General features: G+C 35.9%; 3 protein-coding genes across 6 annotated transcripts in view; 2 read left to right on the top strand and 1 right to left on the bottom strand.

The window, feature by feature from the left end:
* Positions 1 to 312: 312 nt before the first annotated feature.
* LOC126373969 (uncharacterized) lies at positions 313 to 17079 on the top strand. Of its 2 annotated transcripts, XM_050020376.1 has the most exons (5): positions 313 to 2106; positions 3533 to 3748; positions 8227 to 8370; positions 13293 to 13340; positions 13560 to 17079. In XM_050020376.1, exons 1-5 carry the CDS (start codon positions 813 to 815, stop codon positions 13583 to 13585), a joined length of 1728 nt encoding a protein of 575 aa, XP_049876333.1. In that variant the 5' UTR covers positions 313 to 812; the 3' UTR covers positions 13586 to 17079. The 2 variants fall into 2 exon arrangements, with proteins under 2 accessions (XP_049876333.1, XP_049876332.1); XM_050020375.1 differs by lacking the exons at positions 13293 to 13340; positions 13560 to 17079 and having other exon boundaries at positions 313 to 435; positions 715 to 2106; positions 8227 to 12205.
* A 260-nt stretch (positions 17080 to 17339) lies between these two features.
* Positions 17340 to 18324, bottom strand: LOC126374018 (pre-mRNA-splicing factor Syf2). The gene has a single exon (XM_050020464.1). The coding sequence runs from the start codon at positions 18235 to 18237 to the stop codon at positions 17527 to 17529; it is 711 nt and encodes a 236-aa protein (XP_049876421.1). The 5' UTR covers positions 18238 to 18324; the 3' UTR covers positions 17340 to 17526.
* Positions 18325 to 18927: 603 nt separating this feature from the next.
* The window catches only part of LOC126373945 (chloride intracellular channel exc-4), a 103926-nt gene continuing 101771 nt past the window's right edge, over positions 18928 to 21082 (top strand). For 2 of the 3 annotated variants that reach the window (XM_050020323.1, XM_050020321.1), the window contains exon 1: positions 18929 to 19098. In XM_050020323.1, coding sequence (XP_049876280.1) covers positions 19030 to 19098 — 69 coding nt within the window. In that variant the 5' untranslated portion in view covers positions 18929 to 19029. Of the gene's footprint in view, positions 19099 to 21082 lie in introns of all 3 variants that reach the window. The other variant, XM_050020322.1, reaches the window with a different exon arrangement.

Genomic DNA, 21082 nt, shown 5'->3' with positions numbered 1-21082 from the left:
GAGTTATTGAATATTTCGATAGAATAAATTGTCGCGAATGTTTTCCAAGTAACTTAATGCGATCATTAACCACAAAACACCACTTCGTATTAATTATTTAGATTATTCAATGAAGAAAGCAACCACGTCGTTCACGTTTCCGCCTAAAACCCACATCTATATTTTTTTTATTTACAGCAAATCAACAGCAAATGTTGAAAAATTTTAATAGGAGTAGAATAAATTAAATATAATAACCGGTGATTTAACGAGAACACGGAAAAATGAACAGTTTCAAAACCCGAACAATCTCGAGTTAATAATAAAAACAAACACAAACTCTATGGTAAAAATGGCAGATTGTGACTGACAAGTCTGCGATTTTCGTAATTTATTTTTGGGTGCAATAATTACTGCCTTTGTGGTTTTTAAGTGTTTATCGTGTTATATTATAAGGTATTAAACTAGTACTTGAAGTGAAAGTTTTATATTTGTGCACAGTCGTATTGCTTATATGTTGCAACTTCTCGTAAAATAGCTTTGGTATGATGATAACAAAAGATATAAAAATTCAGCCTTGTACCTTTCTATGTTCTTTTTCGTCACATGTGTACCGTCAAGATTAGCGAGTCATGGACATTAACAGCCGCATAACTCGGGGCTTGTATACGTAACTGTGCGAATTGTGGGTTTAAGGATTGTGACGTCACGATATCGACAATACGTTATTTACAGATGTTTGTACGCCTTTGTCGGTGAGTGGTGTTTGTGGGTGGTGTCCGGGTGCGGGCGCGGTTCGCGGGCAGGGGGGGGCTCGGCGAGGATGGGCGGCGATGTCTGCCCCCTCCGAAAGCGCGACCAGCCCTTCGCCATGTGCATGCACTAACATATCGCTTATGCAATTGTTCCACGAGCTGAAGCAGAAGTTCCCCGGCGTTCCTGATCATGTGGTATCGAACACGATCGAGCTATACTGCCACGACAAGCAAGCCTGCGAGACTCACCTGCACAGCGAAGCCAAGGCCTCCCTAACGCACGCCTACCATGCATCCTCTTCGGCAGCCGCGCGCCAGCTCAACGAGCTTAAGCTCAACCCACCGAGCAAGTGCCGCAACCAGCCCATAGTCAAGCACGAGGCTCCCTGCTCTACTCCTGTCATCTCCACCACTTGCCAAGAGCCACAGACTGCTGTGATCAGTACCTGCACTGACACAGATGAAGATGATAAGAAACCAAACACAGATGCTAATCAGAATGTTGTTGAACACAAATGTGATGAAAGTGAAAGGAAAACTAACAATACATCACCTGTTACGGTTATAAACATTGATAATTGTTATGCTAAATATAGTGCGGAATCACCAAGCGATCTAGAGTTAACAAATGAAAATACAAAAGAGGATAAACCGAGTATATCACAAGAGGGTGTTACAGAACTACCTGAGAGCACAAATTACCAAATATTGAAGAGTAGTAAAATTAAATATAACCTTCATGAAAGATTAGAAAAGGGTAAAGAAAAGAAGACAATAAAAAAAGAGGAACTACCAAAGGAAGTTAAAAAAGAAGAACAAGTGAAAGAAGTTAAGAAAGAGGAACAACCAAAAGAAGATCTTCAGGAAAAGCAAGAGAAACCAACAAGACCTAACACACTCAACTTCATAAAGCCCAATCCAGACATTGCATTTAAACCAACATTAAAAGAACCTCCAGCTGAACCTTGCAGAACAATATCCCCAGCACCAGTTAAACATGAAACCCAATCGTCAAAAGAGAAACAACAATACCGACCTGAGAGAGGGTACCCTCTGAATCTTTCTGTGAATGTCAACTGTCATATGGACTATAGTCGTGGATATGATCCGTGGTTAGAAGATTATGATAGTCCAAGGGCGATTACATCTGTGAATTTGACTGTTTGTACACCTACATCAAATATGGCAAGTCCGGTGAGAGAATCAAGGGATGACGAGGGGGGGTTTGAGGGTCATGTGACGGTGACAGTGAGCCCGAGTACGGCGCGGCCTCCGCGTCGCGCGGCACCTCCGCCTCCCAACCAGAGGGCATCAAGACTGGAGTCTCCGAGACCTACAAGAACTGCACCTGAGCCTCCTGGATCAGTGAATGGTAAGCAAACATAAAAAATATATTTACATAGTCAATAACAAGTCTGTTTTCTATAAAACAATAATTAGACTACTCTTTCAGATGCTTCTTCTATGCTATTTTTATCTAACTTTGTAAATTTGCTAGTTGATTTGCAATCTTACAGCATTAAGACATTTTGATCATGGAAAGTTTGTCTAATTGACAATTCAACCATCAATGGTTTGCATTTAAACATTCATTCAAACTCTAACATTCATTTTGCATCGCAGTCATGTATGAATCTCATTTCTCTGTGACATTATCATTATATTTTTACTGACTATATCATTACCATTGATAACTTAACTTATCAAGTAATTGATTTTTCTAAGAAAACTACAAGAAATTACCGGTTTGATATATTTACAAAGTACTACTAAGTAGTAACATCAATAACTTAGTAATCACTTAGTAATGTCGTACAATAAAATATTACCACAATGATGAATGCCTGAGTCAACCTGTCCACTCCATTAGGCATTTATACTTCAATGTTTTGTGTTAGTTTTATAATATTCTTAATTATAAATAATATAACCACAGCTAAACACAACGTGATGTTGTGCTATTACAGAACGCATTCATAAACTCACGCCTTCAATCACTAATGGGTTGGGCAGAGCCACAAGTGGTCAGAAAGAGACTTGCAACCAACCTATAAATTTATTTTAAAACTGGATCTTTACTCAACATAAACAATACATAATATTCATATTCTACACCTAAAAGCAACATGATTCATAAACATGTTATGCCCTTCTAATTTTTTATATTGGCTAATAACCCCACAGAATTAAGTTGCCAGCACACGTCAAACGGGTTGCGTATGAGCATAGAATAAGGAATATGATATAGGTATGAGAGAGATGCTTATTTTTTCGCCGGGGTTATTCATTCATTTTAAAATTAACAGTTGTAATCATCCGTCCTTTTCGGCGGATAAGAAAATTACAGGTATAACTTAAAATAAAATTAGGATGTGTCTGTAGGAATCGGAGTCATTGTTGATTTGCCGCAAATGGCATTAACTATTTGGCTGGAAAAGCGACAGGCAAATTGACAAGTCACCATGCATTTTTATCACTGTTACTCGACTTTGTACCTTAACCTTGTCGTGGGGTGAGCAGAGTCATGGGCGACTTACAGTCTTCGCCGCTCTAAGCCACGGCTGAAGAAAGAGTTGTTGTGTTTTGTGTTACCATTTTTATTTTATCCAAAGTTGTGATAACCTTTTTACATACTTATACAAACATAAGCTCACGTGTAAATAGGCGTACCCCGCCTATGAAATTCAATTTGCTTCGAACCTGACACACTTCTCTCCCTTCCTCCACATTCATCAATCATTTCATACGTGCACGCCCTTTAGACTTTTTAAACCAAGAAAATTTCCGATACATTCCAGAACGTTCCCTCATCGAGCGCCAGAAGGAGCGTCTGGGCCGACTGGCGACTGCGCTGGCGCAGGAGCGGTCGCGGCTGGCGCAGCTCACCAGGGAGACACACATCCTGGCCGCGCCGCCGCCGCCTGCACAGGCTGCGCAGAGACTCCGCGACTACGTGGAGAAGCTGAGAGATCAGTGTGACACGCTCGCTAAGAGGCTCGAGATGGGTGGCGCTGGTATGTACTTTTTACATACGTCATTATAATCACGCCCGTATTCCTATTGGGGTGGGCAGAGCCACAAGTCATCACAGACTTTGTAGCTGTTGAAGTTGTCGCTATTCCTAGGAATAGAATCTGTAGAGATCCCGGGTTCGAATCCTGGTGAGGCATATCGCAAAAATAATTTTGTGATCTTACTAGTTTGGTTAGGACATTACAATCTGATCACCCATTTGTCCGAAAATAAGATATCAGTACTTCGGAAGGCACGCTAAGCCGTTGATGAGATTAATCGATACATGACCCATGTCAGGGACCTTTGGTGGCTCAATAATAACCTTAATGCGTTTTTTCAAACTTCCTTAGCGTTTAAGGTATTACGTGGGTCGTTCTTCTTTTTTATCGACAATGATCTGTCCTTCGTTCTGCTTCTGATAAGTTATGTTTTAGAATTTTGTTTCATGTTTCCATTGTCCAAAAATATAGTTATCTTATTATACTCAAAATACAAGCAAAATACTAATCGGTTCCTCAATTAGTCCTTAAAGAAGCTTGATTGTTTTTCACAAAATTCTGTGACAAAGTGGTAAATTAAAATGCTGTCTCCGATGAAAAGGACCACTCTGTCACAATATTTTTTGGAATGTGTCTACAAAGAAAAGTATGTTACCAAGATAAAGAGAACCTCTAAATGGTCCTCTACAGACACATCTTTATATGATGTTTTAAAATATTTAATGCCGTTATAATTTTAAAGATGTTAAATCCGATAAATTGAGAAAATGTCTTTTTATTGTCGATAAAAAAGAAGAACGACCCACGTTCATTTTTATCAATAAAAAAATCGATTTTTAATAAAAAATGTTAGATGTTTAAAGTTATTAACCGATTAGGCTATCAAAAATACCGATATGTTAATGCGATGACTCATTCACTTTGTCTCGATCATAATATTATACCTACCTACCAGTTTAGCCAAACCATTTGGAAAATATTCATCACTAATTTAAAAGCCACGCTTTTGTCGATGCAGTATTCTCCATTCTTATCTATCAAAGACCAATTCTTTTACTTCCTTACAAGACACGACGTTCACCTTCTCTTTAATCTGTTCCATGTAAGCTCTCCTTGGTCTTCCCCTTCCTCTCTTTCCTTGTAGCTTCCCTTGAACGATGTTTTTAATAAATTCGTCGTGTCCTATTAAGCGTAACATATTGTGCAATCTGTATTCTGTTTATCAAAACTTACAAGCCCTGTATTACAAGATCTTGTAAAAAATATAGAATAGAATAGAATAACTTTATTCCCAAAACAGTGCAGTACAATAGTAGAGAAGATAAGAGATAAGTATCAAATCAAAAATACACTGCCAGGGAAATGGGACTGACTCAGGATGTTGTTGCGAAGGGTAGTAGAAATACCACTCTTAGCAACACTGATATTCTGCCAGTACCTAAGTTACGCTTATAAATACTTTGAACTATCGTGCCAACAAAAAAGTGTCGGGATTTGCTTACAATAAATAAGAAAATAAGCAAATATAATTATGAAGAAAATATATGAATTAAGGGATTACAGGTAGATAGTATGCCAAGGGGTTAAATTATACATAATATCATTTTTACAAGAATATGTTCATCAAAACTACACATGTAAATTACATGTTACAAGTTTTTGATAAACGTAATTTACACGCACTTGTGTAACTTGTAGCTTGTGAACATGTAGACTTGTAAGTTTTGATAAACATGGCAGATGTCTATCTATATATATAAGGCTATATGGATAAGGACAAATATTTTTATTTATACCACACGTGCACACCATACAAGATGTGTCACGCTATCGTTTTTCCTCCAAAGACGTTCCCTTAGAGACCAATGCAACATAAAATTATATAATTAACATAAATCATTTTATTTTTCTCGGAACGTTAACTGGGGGGACTTTCCAGGCTTCATTCCCCAAAAAAATATATGGTGTTGTAAAAAATTGCCTTCGATTTACCTTCTAATTCCATGGATAAAAGACATATTATGCATCTTTATTTTGGAGTATAAATAATGACCCTTTTTGTTACACTCAGGCCCAGTACATCTTCCACCCATTGCGATTCTGATCAGAATAAAAAGAAGCAATATAGGTAGCAACATGATTATTTACATAATCTGATCCAAATATGTAGCAGCAATTATTTTTATGTATGCTTCTGCCATTACATTATATTTATAAATAAATAGGTAAATATTACATTAAATCTGGACAGCGCCATCTGTATTATTTTTGGGGAACGTAGCCTGGGAAGTCCCTGATTTTAACGTAATATTTATAACTTATTTTAGTTCAGGTAATATTTTCTGTTGAAAATACATGTCTCAGGTGAAATATATGTTAAAAATAAGATAGTACTGTTCAATATTATTATTGGTCGCGGGAAGCCGCTGGATGCGGGCAGCGCAGGACCGATCGTCGTGGAGATCCTTTGGGGAGGCCTATGCCCAGCAGTGGGCGTCGTACGGCTGGTGATGATGTTCAATATTATAGTCTCCGTGGTCCATTAGTTGAGCGTTGGGCTCACGATCCGGAGATCTTGGTCCCAGTGCGGACATATCACAAAAATTACTGTACGTACCCTAATTTGGCTAGGATATTACAGGCTGATTACCTGATTGTCCGAAATTAATATAATCTGTGCTTCAGAAGGCCGTTGGTCCTGGTTACTTCTTACTGATGTAAGTACAATTGTACTTGGGGATATTATCGCAGCGTTTATTAGTCACGAATTTTCGTACATTTATTTAAAAAAGGAACGAATTAAGTTATTTTAGTGTCACGTTCGTTACGTGTTTTTTAATACCTTTAATGGTTAGTGGTTGAAAAAACTAAAAACCTACTCAAAGAATTGATTCCTAAATTGAGGCAGTGTCCAAATTACGGATATTGTCGCGTGCGTGGTTCACCATCCGTAACATCGCAGTGTTATTCCTTCTTTTATGACATAGAGAAGGAAGAACTAATTCCTTAAGGGCGTTGGGACCCTAACTCGGCGACAATTGACGGCGTAAGTGTAACCATGCCCTTCGGTGATCGAAATTATTATTTTTGTCGTAGATAAACTAAGCTAAATGAGCTCTGCACCTTTTTCCCACAACTTGAAGGTCTAGAGAACCTACAAATAATAAAAAATATTATAAATCCTTTCTATTTTCTTCAGGTTTACTCTGGGTCTGGGTACTGAATGTATACTCATGGATAGGACTCTAAAGGTGGTATTAATAAACGAATCTCAGCTGAGACTGCCCTCAAGATCATGCTCAAGTCTCTGTTTTTATATGAGAACTGTCACATTGACATGATCTTAAGGGCAGTCTCGAAGCTGAGATTAGTTTATTAATACCACCCTAATACTGAATTTCGAAGTTTGAAATCCCGATCTATGTATTCTATGTAAGTTCACAAATATACGATTTCGATGTACGTCAGTTCGAACATACACTATAGCGAAGTACGAAATTCCGATGTATGTGGGATCGGAAGTATACGAGTACAATGTACGTTTGTTCGAAAGTACACTGTAGCGATGAACGAAATTACGATGTATGAGAGACCATGAAATAAAAATCCCTAGATTGATGTGTTCATTAAGCCCAATTTTCAAACTTCGAAATTCAGTATTAGAGTCCATGGATAGGGTTGCCAAGTTTGGCTTTAAGCCGGACATGTTGGGCCGTTTGCGGTCGTGTCCGGACAAATATTTGCGTGTTAGGTTTTTGTTAGGCTTAGAGTACAGGCGTGCGGAGAGCGAACTGCATGTGACTACACATACTTTATTTCATCGGCCCAGCTGTAAAAACAGTATGTTTGGCTATTAAAAAAACATGTCCGACTTTTAGGCCAATCATAACGGCCTCCGTGGTCCAGTGTTTTGAGCGTTGGGCTCACGATCCGGAGGTCCCGGGTTCAAATCCCGGTGGGGACATATCACAAAAATCAGTTTGTGATCCCTAGTTTGGTTATAGGACATTACAGGCTGATCACCTGATTGTCCGAAAGGCACGTTAAGCCGTTGGTCCCGGTTGCTACTTACTGATATAAGTAAGTAGTCGTTACATGAGCCATGTCAGGGGCCTTTGGCGGCTCAATAGTAACCCTTGACACCAGGGCTGATGAGGTTGGTAATCCGCTTCACAACCCACACGATAGAAGAAGAAGAAGGCCAATATGTCCGGCCTTTGTATTTTAGGGTCTAGCAACCCTACTCATAGATTTTTATTTTTTTATTGTTTTTCATGTTCATAGTCTTATTTTTCTTTTTGTTTCTTTTTTCATTCATTGTTTATTTTTTGTGTTATATTAGTTTTTATATTGTCTTTTTTTCTCGTCATACAGAGCATTGGATTACACTGTAATGTTGTATGTACCTTTTTTAGAAATAAATAAATAAATTACTATGTTTGAAGCAAATAAATATATTCTATTTTCTCATTTTGCAGAGCAAGACGACTCTGGAAACTTCTACAGCAATATCTACACGGGGCAGCGTCCGCCGGCGTCGTGGCAGTGCCACATGTGTACCTTCCGCAACCACCCGCTGCTTGACAAGTGCGAGGAGTGCGACATGCCGCGGATATTCGTAGGTACGTCCCCGGCGCGCACGCACGACTCGGGCTTCGGATCCTTCCGGGACAGGAACCGCAGACCCCAAAACCCAGAACAAACCCAACTAGAGGTCAACAACCTCCTAGAAGACATCTGCGCCTTACGCAAATTAAACTGCTAGTTTGATTATGTGCAGTGATACCCGGTTTTACAGTGTTGTGAAGTGTTGTTTGAACCGTTAACACGCATGGCATGAACTAATCGTTTTGATTATTTATGGAGACAATTCCACGTCTTAAACGGACTTAATGGGCTATTGAAATTCTAAGACATTTTTTATGTGATTATTCTATGGACTTTTATAACCTAAATAGCCCATATTTCTAATGACTGTTTGTATATATAAAGGACTATTTAGTATTAATCATGTATATTTTGTTAGTTATTGGAATTATCTTCACATTTTCAGGTTTATTGTTGTACTTTGTTGTTTGAACGCATAGTCACGGTTTTGTGTTCAAATGGACTTTTGCATGTGTTTATATTTGACTGGATTTAACCTTTTTACCCATTTGTTGTAATGTTTATTGACAGTTATTGTAGGTTATAAGAGTATAGTTGGCTGTCGCAGGACTGCAGCTATTTAGTTCAATGAGGCTTGAAATTAAATTCAAATTATAAGTGAAAATATTTTTATTTACAGTCACAAGCAAATAGTGACAGTCAAGATATACCTATAGTTAGCAACATCCAGAATGTCCAATAATTAGCGACGTTCAAAGTGGCCGTATAGATAGTAACATTCTAAGTGACCAAAAACATCAGCACTCAAAAAGTTGGCAACAACCTAATCGTCCACATATTTTTGAACGTCTTGACTGCTTGGATACCATTGGTGCAGTGAGTGTTTTCATATTTCCGACGATATAATTGAGCCGAACTATTTGACACCTTTTGAACACGCAGGTTGTGCCGATGTTTTTGGTCACTTAGAATATACGTCACTTAAAATGTAGGCCACCTTGAACGTCCTTAATTATCGGATATTCTGGATGTTGCTAACTATATGTATACCTTGACTGTCACTAACTATTTGCTTCTGACTGTACCTACCATTGGTGTTTATGAAGATAGTTTATCGCGAAGTAAGAAGTGGTTTAAACTATAATACGGTTCTGTTTTTAAAATTACGAGATAACTGTCAATATGTTTTGTAAAATATTTTAATGATATGTTTAGGTAGTTTGTTAAAAGTTTTTATAGATAGAAAGTATTTATTATTTCGCTTTAGTTAGGCTGAGTCCACATCACTTGTTGTAAACGAGACATCACTAGATCTCACGGAAAGACTACTTATACGCCTTGCCAAATAATATATATCGCCTATTCGGAATTCTGCCACTTTTGTAAAGAAGTTGTTAAAAAATGTGCACTTTAATGTTTGTACAATAATTCAGGATTATAAGATATCATTCCTGTTAAAATTTTAAATGAGGTTTTTACTTTTTTTACAGTTTTTCACGGTTTTTCCACTTAAAACTTGTTAAGATAAATTTAGTACGGTTTTTAACATCCCCAAGTAGGTATAGTAGCAGCTTCCAATTCGATGCAAATAAGTTTGACATTCATTATGTGATATGATATGGTATAATGATAGGAAAGAAATCGTGAGCTAACTCAGGATTGCTTTAAAATTGAGAATACTAAGTGAGTTTGTTTCATTATGATATTTTTCATATACAGGGTCGGCTTTTTGACTACCCTGCTCATAAATTTTCGTATTTATTAATAACTACGTTAAAGGAGCAAATTGCTGTACTTTATTATGTGGAAATACACTTGTGCTTACTGCGATATCCCAAGTGTACGCGGTCTAAGTCACGGGCAACACTTAATGAAATATATCTCTTTTTGCATCGAATTAAGAGTCAGACATATAATTAATAAATAAAATCAAATCATTTAGCGTTTGCTCAAATCTATGAATTGCTCATATTAATGAAGTATTTCTTAAAAATAACATATCAAATCCCGGAATTTAGTGTAAATTAATATATTTTGTGCTATTGCACTATACTACACGTTATAAATTGGCAATTAAAATTTCGAAAAAATTCGGTAGCTATGATTGGTAGATACTTATATATAAACAGCCTATGTACGTCCCACTGCTGGGCACAGGCCTCCCCTCAATCAACCGGAGGGGGAAGGTACTTAATAATTAAAAATAATGGCGTTACTGTTGACCAAAATTTACATAAGTAATGAGGATAAACACTAGAAGCTCAAATGTAGGCGGCAGCACTGTTGAGTGTTCCTATTCATTTTGACAGTTCTCCATACTGTCCAGCTTAAAATTTGTGATAAAATTACTATAAGATGTGAACTAACGTGGAGTGTATCCCGTCTGAAGGTTGAGTTACGAAAAGAAAAGCCATCAGTTGGAAAGAAGCAGTTTTGTTTGAAAATTAGTTTTTTTTAAGTTTTCTTCTTTCCGATCTTTAGGGAATAAATATAAAACTGATTTTGCAGTTAAACGCTACGCAAAGGGTTATAGTGTGAAAATATAATCAAAACAATAATAATATGTTTGTTTACTCAAATGGGGAACTGTCAAAATTTAAGAACACTCAACAGTAGCGACATATGATGGGAGAAATAGACAGTTTTTGTCTTCATTGAAAATTTGTGTCTTAATACATTTGTAATACATATTTTTATACGTTATCGTAATTTTATCGAATTTAACTGTGATAGGATATTCTTCTGCCTTCCTAGAATTTGTTTTAACTATTTATTAATATTTGTTGTCTGTATTTTAAATGCGTGGGCCTTTTAAGCCCAAATAATACGGTGCATTTTTGTGATCTTGAATCTGAAGGGTTGATTTATAAAATTACAAAAGTGATTCGCAAATTATTACCAAGTTAGTCACTGTGGTCCTGTGGTTCACCGGCTTGCTTCTCAAACTTGGAGTACCGGTTGGATCCCTGGTAACGGACTTGCACTAATGAGTTACTAATTTATCTTAAGTGCAGTTTTCTCGACCAACCTACTCCACCTATCATGTTGGTCTAACAGAAGCTCGGTGAAGTGAGGCTTAGTTCATCTTGCGATAGATGTACCTCTGACTACCCCAATTGGGACATAGTCGTGAGCTTATGTAAGTGTAGATATTTTCTTGATTGAACCTGAGATTTTTGTAGGCGGGGTAGTTTGTAAGGGGCACACAAAAAGTTGCTAAAAACTTCAATGGCAAATGAACGACCCCTAACTTATAGCTATTCATAATGTAACATCATAAATGAAATGTATTTCCATAATGTAACATCACGCCTGTATCTCCGAAGGGGAAGGCAGAGACGTATAGTCGAGAGTGTGGGTAGTAAGTGAAGGCGAGTACTGGGCGTAACTGGGCACAGATTCTCAAAAGCACGTGATATCAATTATATATGATGCAAGCGTGAATTCAAACTCATAAAGTCGAATTTAGTGGTATCTCTGAGTCTAACCTACTAGTGCATAGACACGTGCAAATATTTGTGGCACTGCTTTTGAGAATCGTAAACACACTTCACCCCTGAGCATTCGCGTCACAAAAGTCACCGATTATTTATTTACTTATCGTTAAGGATACCTACTAACGCTGGAGAATTTAGAAGTCAGATTTTATACCACAGTTTTAAAATAGGCGCACAAAAGGGAAACTTTGTAGCACAATTTCACACAGTTACGTCTTAATGCCAGAATTTATTTGTGATTTCACAAAACATGAGATTTATTAAGTGAATAGGCGTAAATTAATTGAATTTGTGATTTATGGATTGAATTTTTATGTATATCAGAGGATAAATAAATTGTTTATTAGAAATATTGTTTGGTGTTATTTAATAAAAACAAATGTATTATAAAAAAATACAGTACAGGGTGTAAGTGAGAGTCGACTATAGAGCATAAATGAATAAATAGATAGAAAATTATGCAAACAGAACTGGCTGGTAAACACAAGTAACCTCATATGTTAATCTTAACTAAAGAGTTCCAATATTCATATAATATTCTTTTACTGTAACCGCTCCAATTGTAAGGTAAGTGTATATTTTGTTTATTTTTTAATATCTAACAGTTGTTGTGTGAATGCAGTGGTATTTTATTTTGTGCGTGACTCTACCCCTGTACACTTTACCTACAAAAACTTAATGAGACATCGTTATAAAATACGTGTTTAATAAGTAAGTAATGCAAGTTTATCCAAATTAACCCTCCGGCACACCCCGGACACACAGACACCACACATTGACGTTATAGTACACGCGCATATGTGTGTGTGACGTCTGACGCCATACGATTCAAGTCTAAACTTGTTCGAGGGGGTGAGGTAAACCTAGCTCAGTCGCTGGTGGGGAGCGGAATGTTGCCGTTGTATACGTAGCACTATTCCTTATTCTACGCCTCCTGCCTCCTGACATTTAAAAAAAAAACTTTATTATACTTTTTAAGCTCAACTCAATACATTTATAAAATCTTTATTTATTCGGTTTTAAAACTTTAAAATTAAATAAATTTAAGTCATACCTGTTTTTTTTATGCGCTGAAAAAAAGGGACGGTTAATCGATAGACATAAAATTTATGGAACACACGTCAAATTTCATATTGGCCCATAATCCGGCGGAATTAATATGACAGCACACGTCAAACGCGTTGCATATGAGCGAGATGCTTATTTGATTCGCCCGGGTTGTTTATTCATTCTAAAATTAACAGTTGTCAATCATCCGTACCTTTCTTGAAGAAAATGACAGGTATCACTTAAAATTAGGATGCGTCTGCAGGAATCGGGGCCATTACATTCTTAAAGATTAAAGATATAGACAAACATAGTAATTTAGTTAATTGAATAATATGTAAGTGAGTATAAGTATCTGTTTGTCCCAAGATTAATGATTAATTTTCACACAGTGCGGGCACCAGACGGGATAACAGTGCGGTTGATGCCGGGCCGGCGGAGTAAGTATATACATATCATTTGATACATACCGGGAATCTCAACTCGAAGATAAGATTCAACCGGGATGACATTCATATTGGGAGACGAAATGACAGAGGGGAAATACCGAAACAGCCTCGAGAACAAATGGCGCCCAACATGGGGCACGTTTTAAGAGTCGAGCGCAAACGATTGGCACAAACAAATTGGCATTAAAAAACATAATTTTTCATTTTCAGAAATTGTCCGCTCGTGGGTTTTATGAGGCAGCCGAGTCGAGCCTCGGGGCCGACGTATATCGACTCTATCTTAAGTGCAGTAGTACAAAATATCAATTGATCTGTGATATTCGCATTTGGTAATTTAAGTCTGATTTTAAGTTACAAAAGTATTTTTGATTTGTCACATTCCAAAGCCTGTTGTTTTAATAATTTTTGGTTGTTTTTCATTTGTTTCACTTTTCCTATTCTCTCTGAGTGCCAAATGCGGATACATCGTTGTTTTTATTGTAACGCTGCTGCACTTAAGGTGGATAGGGAAGATGTATACATGAGTGTATTTATGCTGTATTTTATTTATGTTACTATTATGACGTGTATCAACGTCGATCAATGATTTTTTTTTAATATTATAATGTTGCAATATTAGATCATTTTAAAAGTTAAATGTTTCAAGCGACATTTAACTACTTTAAGTCTTAAATGTTGACTACCCAAGCAAACTTTTTTATAATAATCCGATTGCAAATCGTTTCAGAATATTCTATTTTTTACCGTTGTGTCACAACAAATAAATAAGATCGCTTTTTAACCGACCTCAAAAAAAGAAGAAGGTTATTGTATATCTAAAATGAACAACCATGCCTATTTCATGCTTTTGCGCACTATAGGAACTTTGTGTTCTACGACTTTAAAAAGGAGACAAATATTTTCGGAAAGTCGTATTAATAAAAGTTCCTCCGTAGCGAATGCCACAGTCGTTGGTGACTGTACTGGTATTTAAATGGCATTGAAATAGAGTTTGGCAAGTTAACAGGGAGTGTTAATAGTACGACTGAGAATATAAAAAGTTAGACTTCATACATATTATCTGTATTAGTATCAATATAAATAATGCTGTATCTAAAACGGTAAATGTTTAGTTTTTTTTATCATTCATTAAGTGAACCGTTTAGTAAACGAAACCGCTGTTGGTATTCCAAAAACAAAGAGGGCTTGATATTTTATTGAAAAACGTCATCATTATAATTATATGTGAGATGAGCAGTGAAATTATATATAAGTAGGTCATCAGATCACTGATTTAAGAGCCACGGTCTTTTCGGTGTAGCATTCTCCATGCTACTTTTTAGGGAAAAATAATACAGTGGTTTCCCTCACATTAAATAAATCGAAACACCTCCGAATGTGAAAACATGTCCGAGTTTAATTAAATTTTAAATAAGGAACAATAATATTAATAATTTGAAAAAGAAAACCGTTATAATACGCACTGTAAAATAACTTTTATTTTTATTCTTTATGCTCGTAGGTTTTCAGTTTCGGATGATCTTTACGAAACAATCTTGCGTGGGGTTTCGATTTTCTTTGACCTTTAAGAAGTGTAAAATATTTTCTCCATCACATATCAACACTCTGTGTTAACTTGCTTCAAATCAAAATTACATATTTAAAGCAAATCCATTTCGCGTGATGATTTTTCAGCTTTGCCTGTAATTATATTCTGATGAACATAATTATTATCATTAAAATCTTCATACTAAAATGATAAGTGATCGAGCTGATTCATAAAGACTTATCTTGATCGGCACATGTTAATTTCCACCATGTTGTATGTACGGTCACGAGCATTAATATGTATACACTTTGGTACCATGTCACATTAACTTTTTTGACAAATTTAACTGTAAGTCTCACTAAATGTCAAATATGTTAGTGCGACAGAGTCCTAAAGTGGGTACATTATATTGCTCATGACTGTACACATAAAAGTACTTTTAAACTTTTGATACTGAGCATCAGTGCTTGGATTGTACATTTAAAACAGACCTTGTGCACTTAAGATGTAATAGAAATTATGTTACACTTATTTAGACGTGTAAAGGAAATCGCCCTCTATTACATGGGACTTGAACATAATCTGCGAGAAGTGGGTGTGCTTACTGTACGCTGCTGAAGGGGTAGGCTGAGGCTGGGGCGGATGTTCCTATATTTTAAGCTCTTTTTGGCAATGTAAAAAAATTGTGGCGAACAGGTACTTAAGTTTTAAACTATGTTTACTTATAAAATTTGTAATAAGTATGCCTATATTGTATTATTGTCTCCCCAAGACTCCTTTGTTAGTAGGTCCATATATAATTTCTTACTTATGGCATAAACTTAGTGCACAAGGTCTCTAAGAATCTTTAAATACCCTTAACGAAGTAGACGAAATTAGATAGAAGTTAAATCAGAATGTAAAATAACGAAACACTGTGATTTCTAGTCGATGCTCCGAACTTCAGATTTTATTGTGTATAAGTAATAAGCATTTCTTTCTATATAATATTTTAAACGTAAAAACTTGTGCTCACATATTGTATATATTATTATTACGAGTTTATATAATGCAGTGTAGCCTGAAATCGAAATGTAGCGTAGTAATATGAAAAATATTTTACCTTTTTGATAAATGCTAGTTGCTAAAATATATACCCATAAAGCTATAGGTCCTTTTCATACTGGACAGAATGGGGATAAGAGTAACTTATCTAATAATTGATACTATAAAACACCTTTTGGAAAGCTCTAGATACTATGAAAAAAAATCTTTTGGAAAACTATGCCATTGATTTAAAAAGGAGGCAAAATATGTGGTAAGCAAGCAGCTACTATTGAGCTATTATATCAAAGTAAGCAGCTCTCAGTTACCCAATTTGAATTATTACCTTTTGCCTTAATTGGGGGCCATTTTTATTGATGGAGCCATTAGTAAACTCCTAGATCTCTACCTGTAGCCTGATGTTCTATAAACAGGTATGAGTACCTGTTGGGCAGAGGCCCAACCCTCAAAGGACTGTAGTAAAGTCTCTACCTTTCTCTTTTACACTTCGTTTCAGGCTATATTAATAAGATTATCTGATTATTACCTATATTGCGATGGGTATAAACAAGGGTCACTGAACAATAATCACAAAAATTGCTGTCACAAATTCAAGTTTAAGGTTTTAAGCTATGAATTATCAAAATGTTTAAACTTTTTACATAAATACTCCCTCTATCATCTTTCTGGAGCTGAATTTAAGAAACTAGTTATGTAAGCCCAGTAGTATGATGGCTGAGAGGGATACAAATAAGATAAATTCTGAAAAATATTTAATTTCAATCACCCTTCCACCGCTTATGTTCAGTATAAAACTGTGCAAGTAACGGAAATAAAATAAAAATGAATATATTATGATATGCTCTTAGAATGACAGGTTAATAGAAAATGTTTTGGATATTTTGAGACAGCCATGTTTGTACAACAAAATAAGAGTTATGAAAGACTGTTTTGTATAAAAATCAACCATTTTATTGTATTGTACCATCAGGTGAAATTGTGGTCAAATGCGACCCTATATTATTTAAGAAACAGTTCTTGCACAGGTTGATAAATATTTTGTAATGTTTGTGAAACATTATATAGACGCTTTTAAAAGTATAAACTTTCTAAAATATGTACTTATTTTTATTTAATCAACACATTTATCGAAATAAACTTGTTATTGAAATTTGTTTATTGATTTGTTTCACTTTATATCTGATTACTTCCTAAACATTTATTGATGTTAAACATTTTTGTATTTATAGAATCAAACATAAAAATTCTGGCTAGGTGAATATATTAATTGAACATACCTACATGATTTATTAGAACATTTAAGGTACCATACATAATAAAGTTTTACCTTATAATATTTATATTTCTTATGTAGACACTTACAAAATCCAATTTTGTTCCTAATTAACTAATTTATACAGCCAGAAATAATTAACAAATGATGTTTGATAGTATGTATTAGTTAATGACTTACAAAAAAAATGCATTGACAAAGATGCTACTTTTGTAATGTCACAATTTTTTAAAATAAAATGTGAAATGCAATTTATGAACATTTTAAGTACCTACTACCTTATTCATCTACTATATTTACAAAGTAAACCTATATATTTTATACAACAAGATCTATATAGCAGTACCACGTTCCAAATTCTGTTTGATCTCAGCTGTGTGTTCTCCGTAAAACCTTTCCAACTTCTTGTTGAACTTGGCATTCCGTTCGTTGATGTAGTCAATATCCGCATCGTCATTGTGGGTACGTCTGCGAGAGTACTTCGCTCGTTTAGCAATCTGTCCTTCCAAATCATTCACCATTTTGTCTACTGCCTCTTTCCTGTCCTCATGCATACCATGAATGATAACGTTAGGACCGCCATAGAAAGCGTCACCATATTTTTCCTTCTGTTTCTCGTACTGATTCATGTCTGCTGCTGGCATGTTCTTGACTAGTCTGTTGTACTGTCGAACGGTCGCTTGTTCGTATGTAGAGAAGCCTTGATCAGGATTTTTCTTCTTTTTCTTACGTTCGAGTCTCTCTGCTTCCGTCGCAGAAATGTTCAGCATTTTTACTCTATCATAACTTTTACCTTCGGCTTCGGCCTCTTCTCGTTTCTTCTGGTCCTCAAGCAGCCACTCCGCTTGTCGTCGCTTGGCTTCGTAGTTCGTAGGAAGCTTGTTTCTGGCTTCCTCTGCCACAACTTCCTGATGATTGTGCGTTCTAGCCTCGTTACGCGCAGAATGCAACTGTCGCAATCTTTTCATGCGTTCCGCTTGTTTTTCTGCAAAACTCATTTCCTTAGGCGCCGAAGTCGAAGCTTCTACATCGGTTGCACTCATTTTAACCTCAATTTATTACAATTACTCAAATTCGCAAAGACCTCAAATTCGTGATAGAAAAATAGAATAAACAACTCGCATTTATTCACACGTTTTGACGTTTGTCAATGAATGAATGAATATAATGAACGAAGTATTGAGCGAGTAGTGTAGCCATATTATAAGTATCAAAAAACTACAAAGTAAGTTAAAAATGTTTAAACAAGGGATGTTACGACAGAGCTCCGAAACTGTCCGATATCTGAAAAAAGTAACCGAAACCGATATTAAAGTTTCGGGTGGAGTCTAAATGAAACATTTTATGACAGATTTCTCTTTCTAATTTCTTGGCCGATCTCCGTTCTTGTTTTACAATATCAAAAATACTTAATGAAATTGTACCTATTATTAATTGCATTGGAAACAGAAAGCGAAAGAGAGCGATAAGCAGTACGGTATTCATGTAATAAAAAAAAATCATAAATAAGCTGTAATTTTCGTTTTTGGCAACACCAAAAGAACGAATGACTTAAAATACAGATAAAAAAGTCCCAACATTAGTAACTACATGAACTAATAGGTTCTCCTATCTCTTTCGTTCTACACTATAATCGTATAAAGCTATCTTGCTGTCATATAGTTTTCAATACTACTAGAACACACTTGGAAGTTAGCTTTGGATGACGCAAGCAACCAACGACAGTTTGAAGTGAAGTAAGTCAGTCTTACGGTGTTTTGGAATAGTGACGGTTGTGTGAATTTGTGCGTAAAACGTCTACTTTTGATTAGATTTTGTGATTTTTGGAGTTCACGATGTCGGATGAAATCGCAGAGAATGGAACAACGAACGGGGACGTGCCGGAGATCGAGCTGATTATAAAGGTAGCGTTAGTTTTTACACGTGTTGAATAAGATTAGCGAAGCGGCTTACGGCACGCGTAGCCCACTCGGCCTTCGGAGATTCGCGAAGATCCTGAGGAGGTGGCACTTGGGTACTTATTGTGATGATGAAAACTGCTGTTACCCTGGTGATGTGCTGCTTAGAAAGCTGTATTACATGCCTGTCGGCTGCAGCGAGTGCCGCGACGGCAGCGGTGCACTGCGTATTGTCGTGCACCGTGTCGTATGCATGAAAGTATATTATTACCGAGTGCACTCATAATGCGCGCTATGTAGGCCATTCGCAACGTTGTTTTGTTTTCCTGGTACATTTGGCGCGTGTTTTATCACTGTTTTGTGTGGGATTAGCTATATTATTGGGATGACGTCATTTTCGTTCTTGTCCAACTGTATTGTGACGGTTTTTGCTCTTGAGAAACCAATTTATATATGATATTCATTGCTTTATATTATTCTTTAAAATAAATTGCACTAGTCATTAGGAGCACACCTTTTATAGACCTTAGAATATTAATGTAATGACTGGGCAAACAGGTTTTCCCCCTTGTTTTATGTAGGTATTTATTACAAATCATCAAATAATACGAATGGATAGACAAGTGAAGTGAAGGCATTGATTGTCTTTGAGCACACAATTAGCCTGCCACAATTTTTTTTTTTTTTTTTTTTTTTTTTTTTTTTTTTTTTTTTATAATATTTATTCAGAAAAAAAAAAAAGGTACAATTTTTACAAAATCAGCATTACATTTTTAGTGTAAGTTTACAATTTTTACTGAGTTTACGTTTTTCAGAGGCAATATCTATGATTCTTACACTAGGCAAAGCCTGTATCGTAAGAATCATGTTCAATACGTTTATAAACAACAGTACATACTATCTAAGTCTCCGTTTAGGACAAAAGATGGAGAACTACTGAAAACGTTAAAACTAACTTGAAATGAACAAAATATAATTAAAAAACAAAAAAGGTAACAAAAGATAAAATACACTCTGTAAGACTCTACTTAGAACGAAAGTAACTAGAAATGTTGAAAAAATAAAATTTAAATGTTAAACAAAACTACAATTACGAATAACAAAGCCTTACAATTAAGAGATCGCTAATTAATTATGAGATCATAATAGAAATTTAAAGGAATAAGTAAACATGTGATGAAGTAAGTCTGTGAGTGAGTGAGGGTAAGTGAGGATATGGGTATGTGAGTGTGTATGTGTGTGTGAGTGTGAGAGAGAGAAGGTGTATGTTTGAGCCAGAATCAAAGTTATCTGTATTATTCAAGTAACAATTTTTAGAACCTCCTCTGTTTCTTCATAGGTTAAGGACTGTAGCCAATTCTTTAGCAATGCGTGTGCCTGAAGGATTTTACATTTAGAAATACAACAAATTTTATTTACCTTGTTATATATGAATGGGTGCAAAAAATTAGGAAATCTCCTAGCAAAACTAGTGTTAACTGATGGGACAGGGATAATAAATACTCTTTTGTCCAGGAGCAGAGGGTACTCATTGCATCTTATAACACGCCTGTGCGTCTTTAACATCGCCTTAAAAATAAATAATTTCCGAATACTCAATACTTCACATTCTTTAAATAGTAAATCGGTAGGGAACATGAATCGTTTCTTAAGCATGACTTTTAGTATCGAACGCTGAGCTCTTTCAAGGTAGAGAAGTTCAGAACAAGCGGAACCCCCCCAGACTGAGATACAATATGTGATTATTGACTCACAAAGAGCGGTGTAAACTGTAAAGAGGAGCTTCCTGGGAGCAGCTGTCCGCAGAAGACGCATAATATGGATAAGTCTTCTTAGTCTATCTGAAGTTTTGGCAATATGATCATAAAACGAAAGCTTTTCATCGATCACCACCCCGAGGTACTTGATATTACAAGTTCTGTGTATGATACTGCAACTACAATTACGCGTCCCATTTATCAACTGGGCGTTACACTGATGAATTTTTAAG

The sequence above is a fragment of the Pectinophora gossypiella genome, chromosome 16, assembly GCF_024362695.1.
Source record: "Pectinophora gossypiella chromosome 16, ilPecGoss1.1, whole genome shotgun sequence".
Taxonomy (NCBI): domain Eukaryota; kingdom Metazoa; phylum Arthropoda; class Insecta; order Lepidoptera; family Gelechiidae; genus Pectinophora; species Pectinophora gossypiella.
The sequence above is the reverse complement of the archived record's forward strand: the minus strand, read 5'-3'. Positions and strand labels throughout refer to the sequence as shown.

Excerpts from the sequence above, each read along its gene's own strand:
- LOC126374018 (XM_050020464.1), bottom strand. The coding sequence starts at position 18,237 with ATGAGTGCAACCGATGTAGAAGCTTCGACTTCGGCGCCTAAGGAAATG.
- LOC126373969 (XM_050020375.1), top strand. The coding sequence starts at position 813 with ATGTCTGCCCCCTCCGAAAGCGCGACCAGCCCTTCGCCATGTGCATGC. Across the intron at positions 2,107-3,532 it reads GCCTCCTGGATCAGTGAATG|AACGTTCCCTCATCGAGCGC; the intron begins GTAAGCAAACAT and ends GATACATTCCAG. Across the intron at positions 3,749-8,226 it reads GCTCGAGATGGGTGGCGCTG|AGCAAGACGACTCTGGAAAC; the intron begins GTATGTACTTTT and ends CTCATTTTGCAG.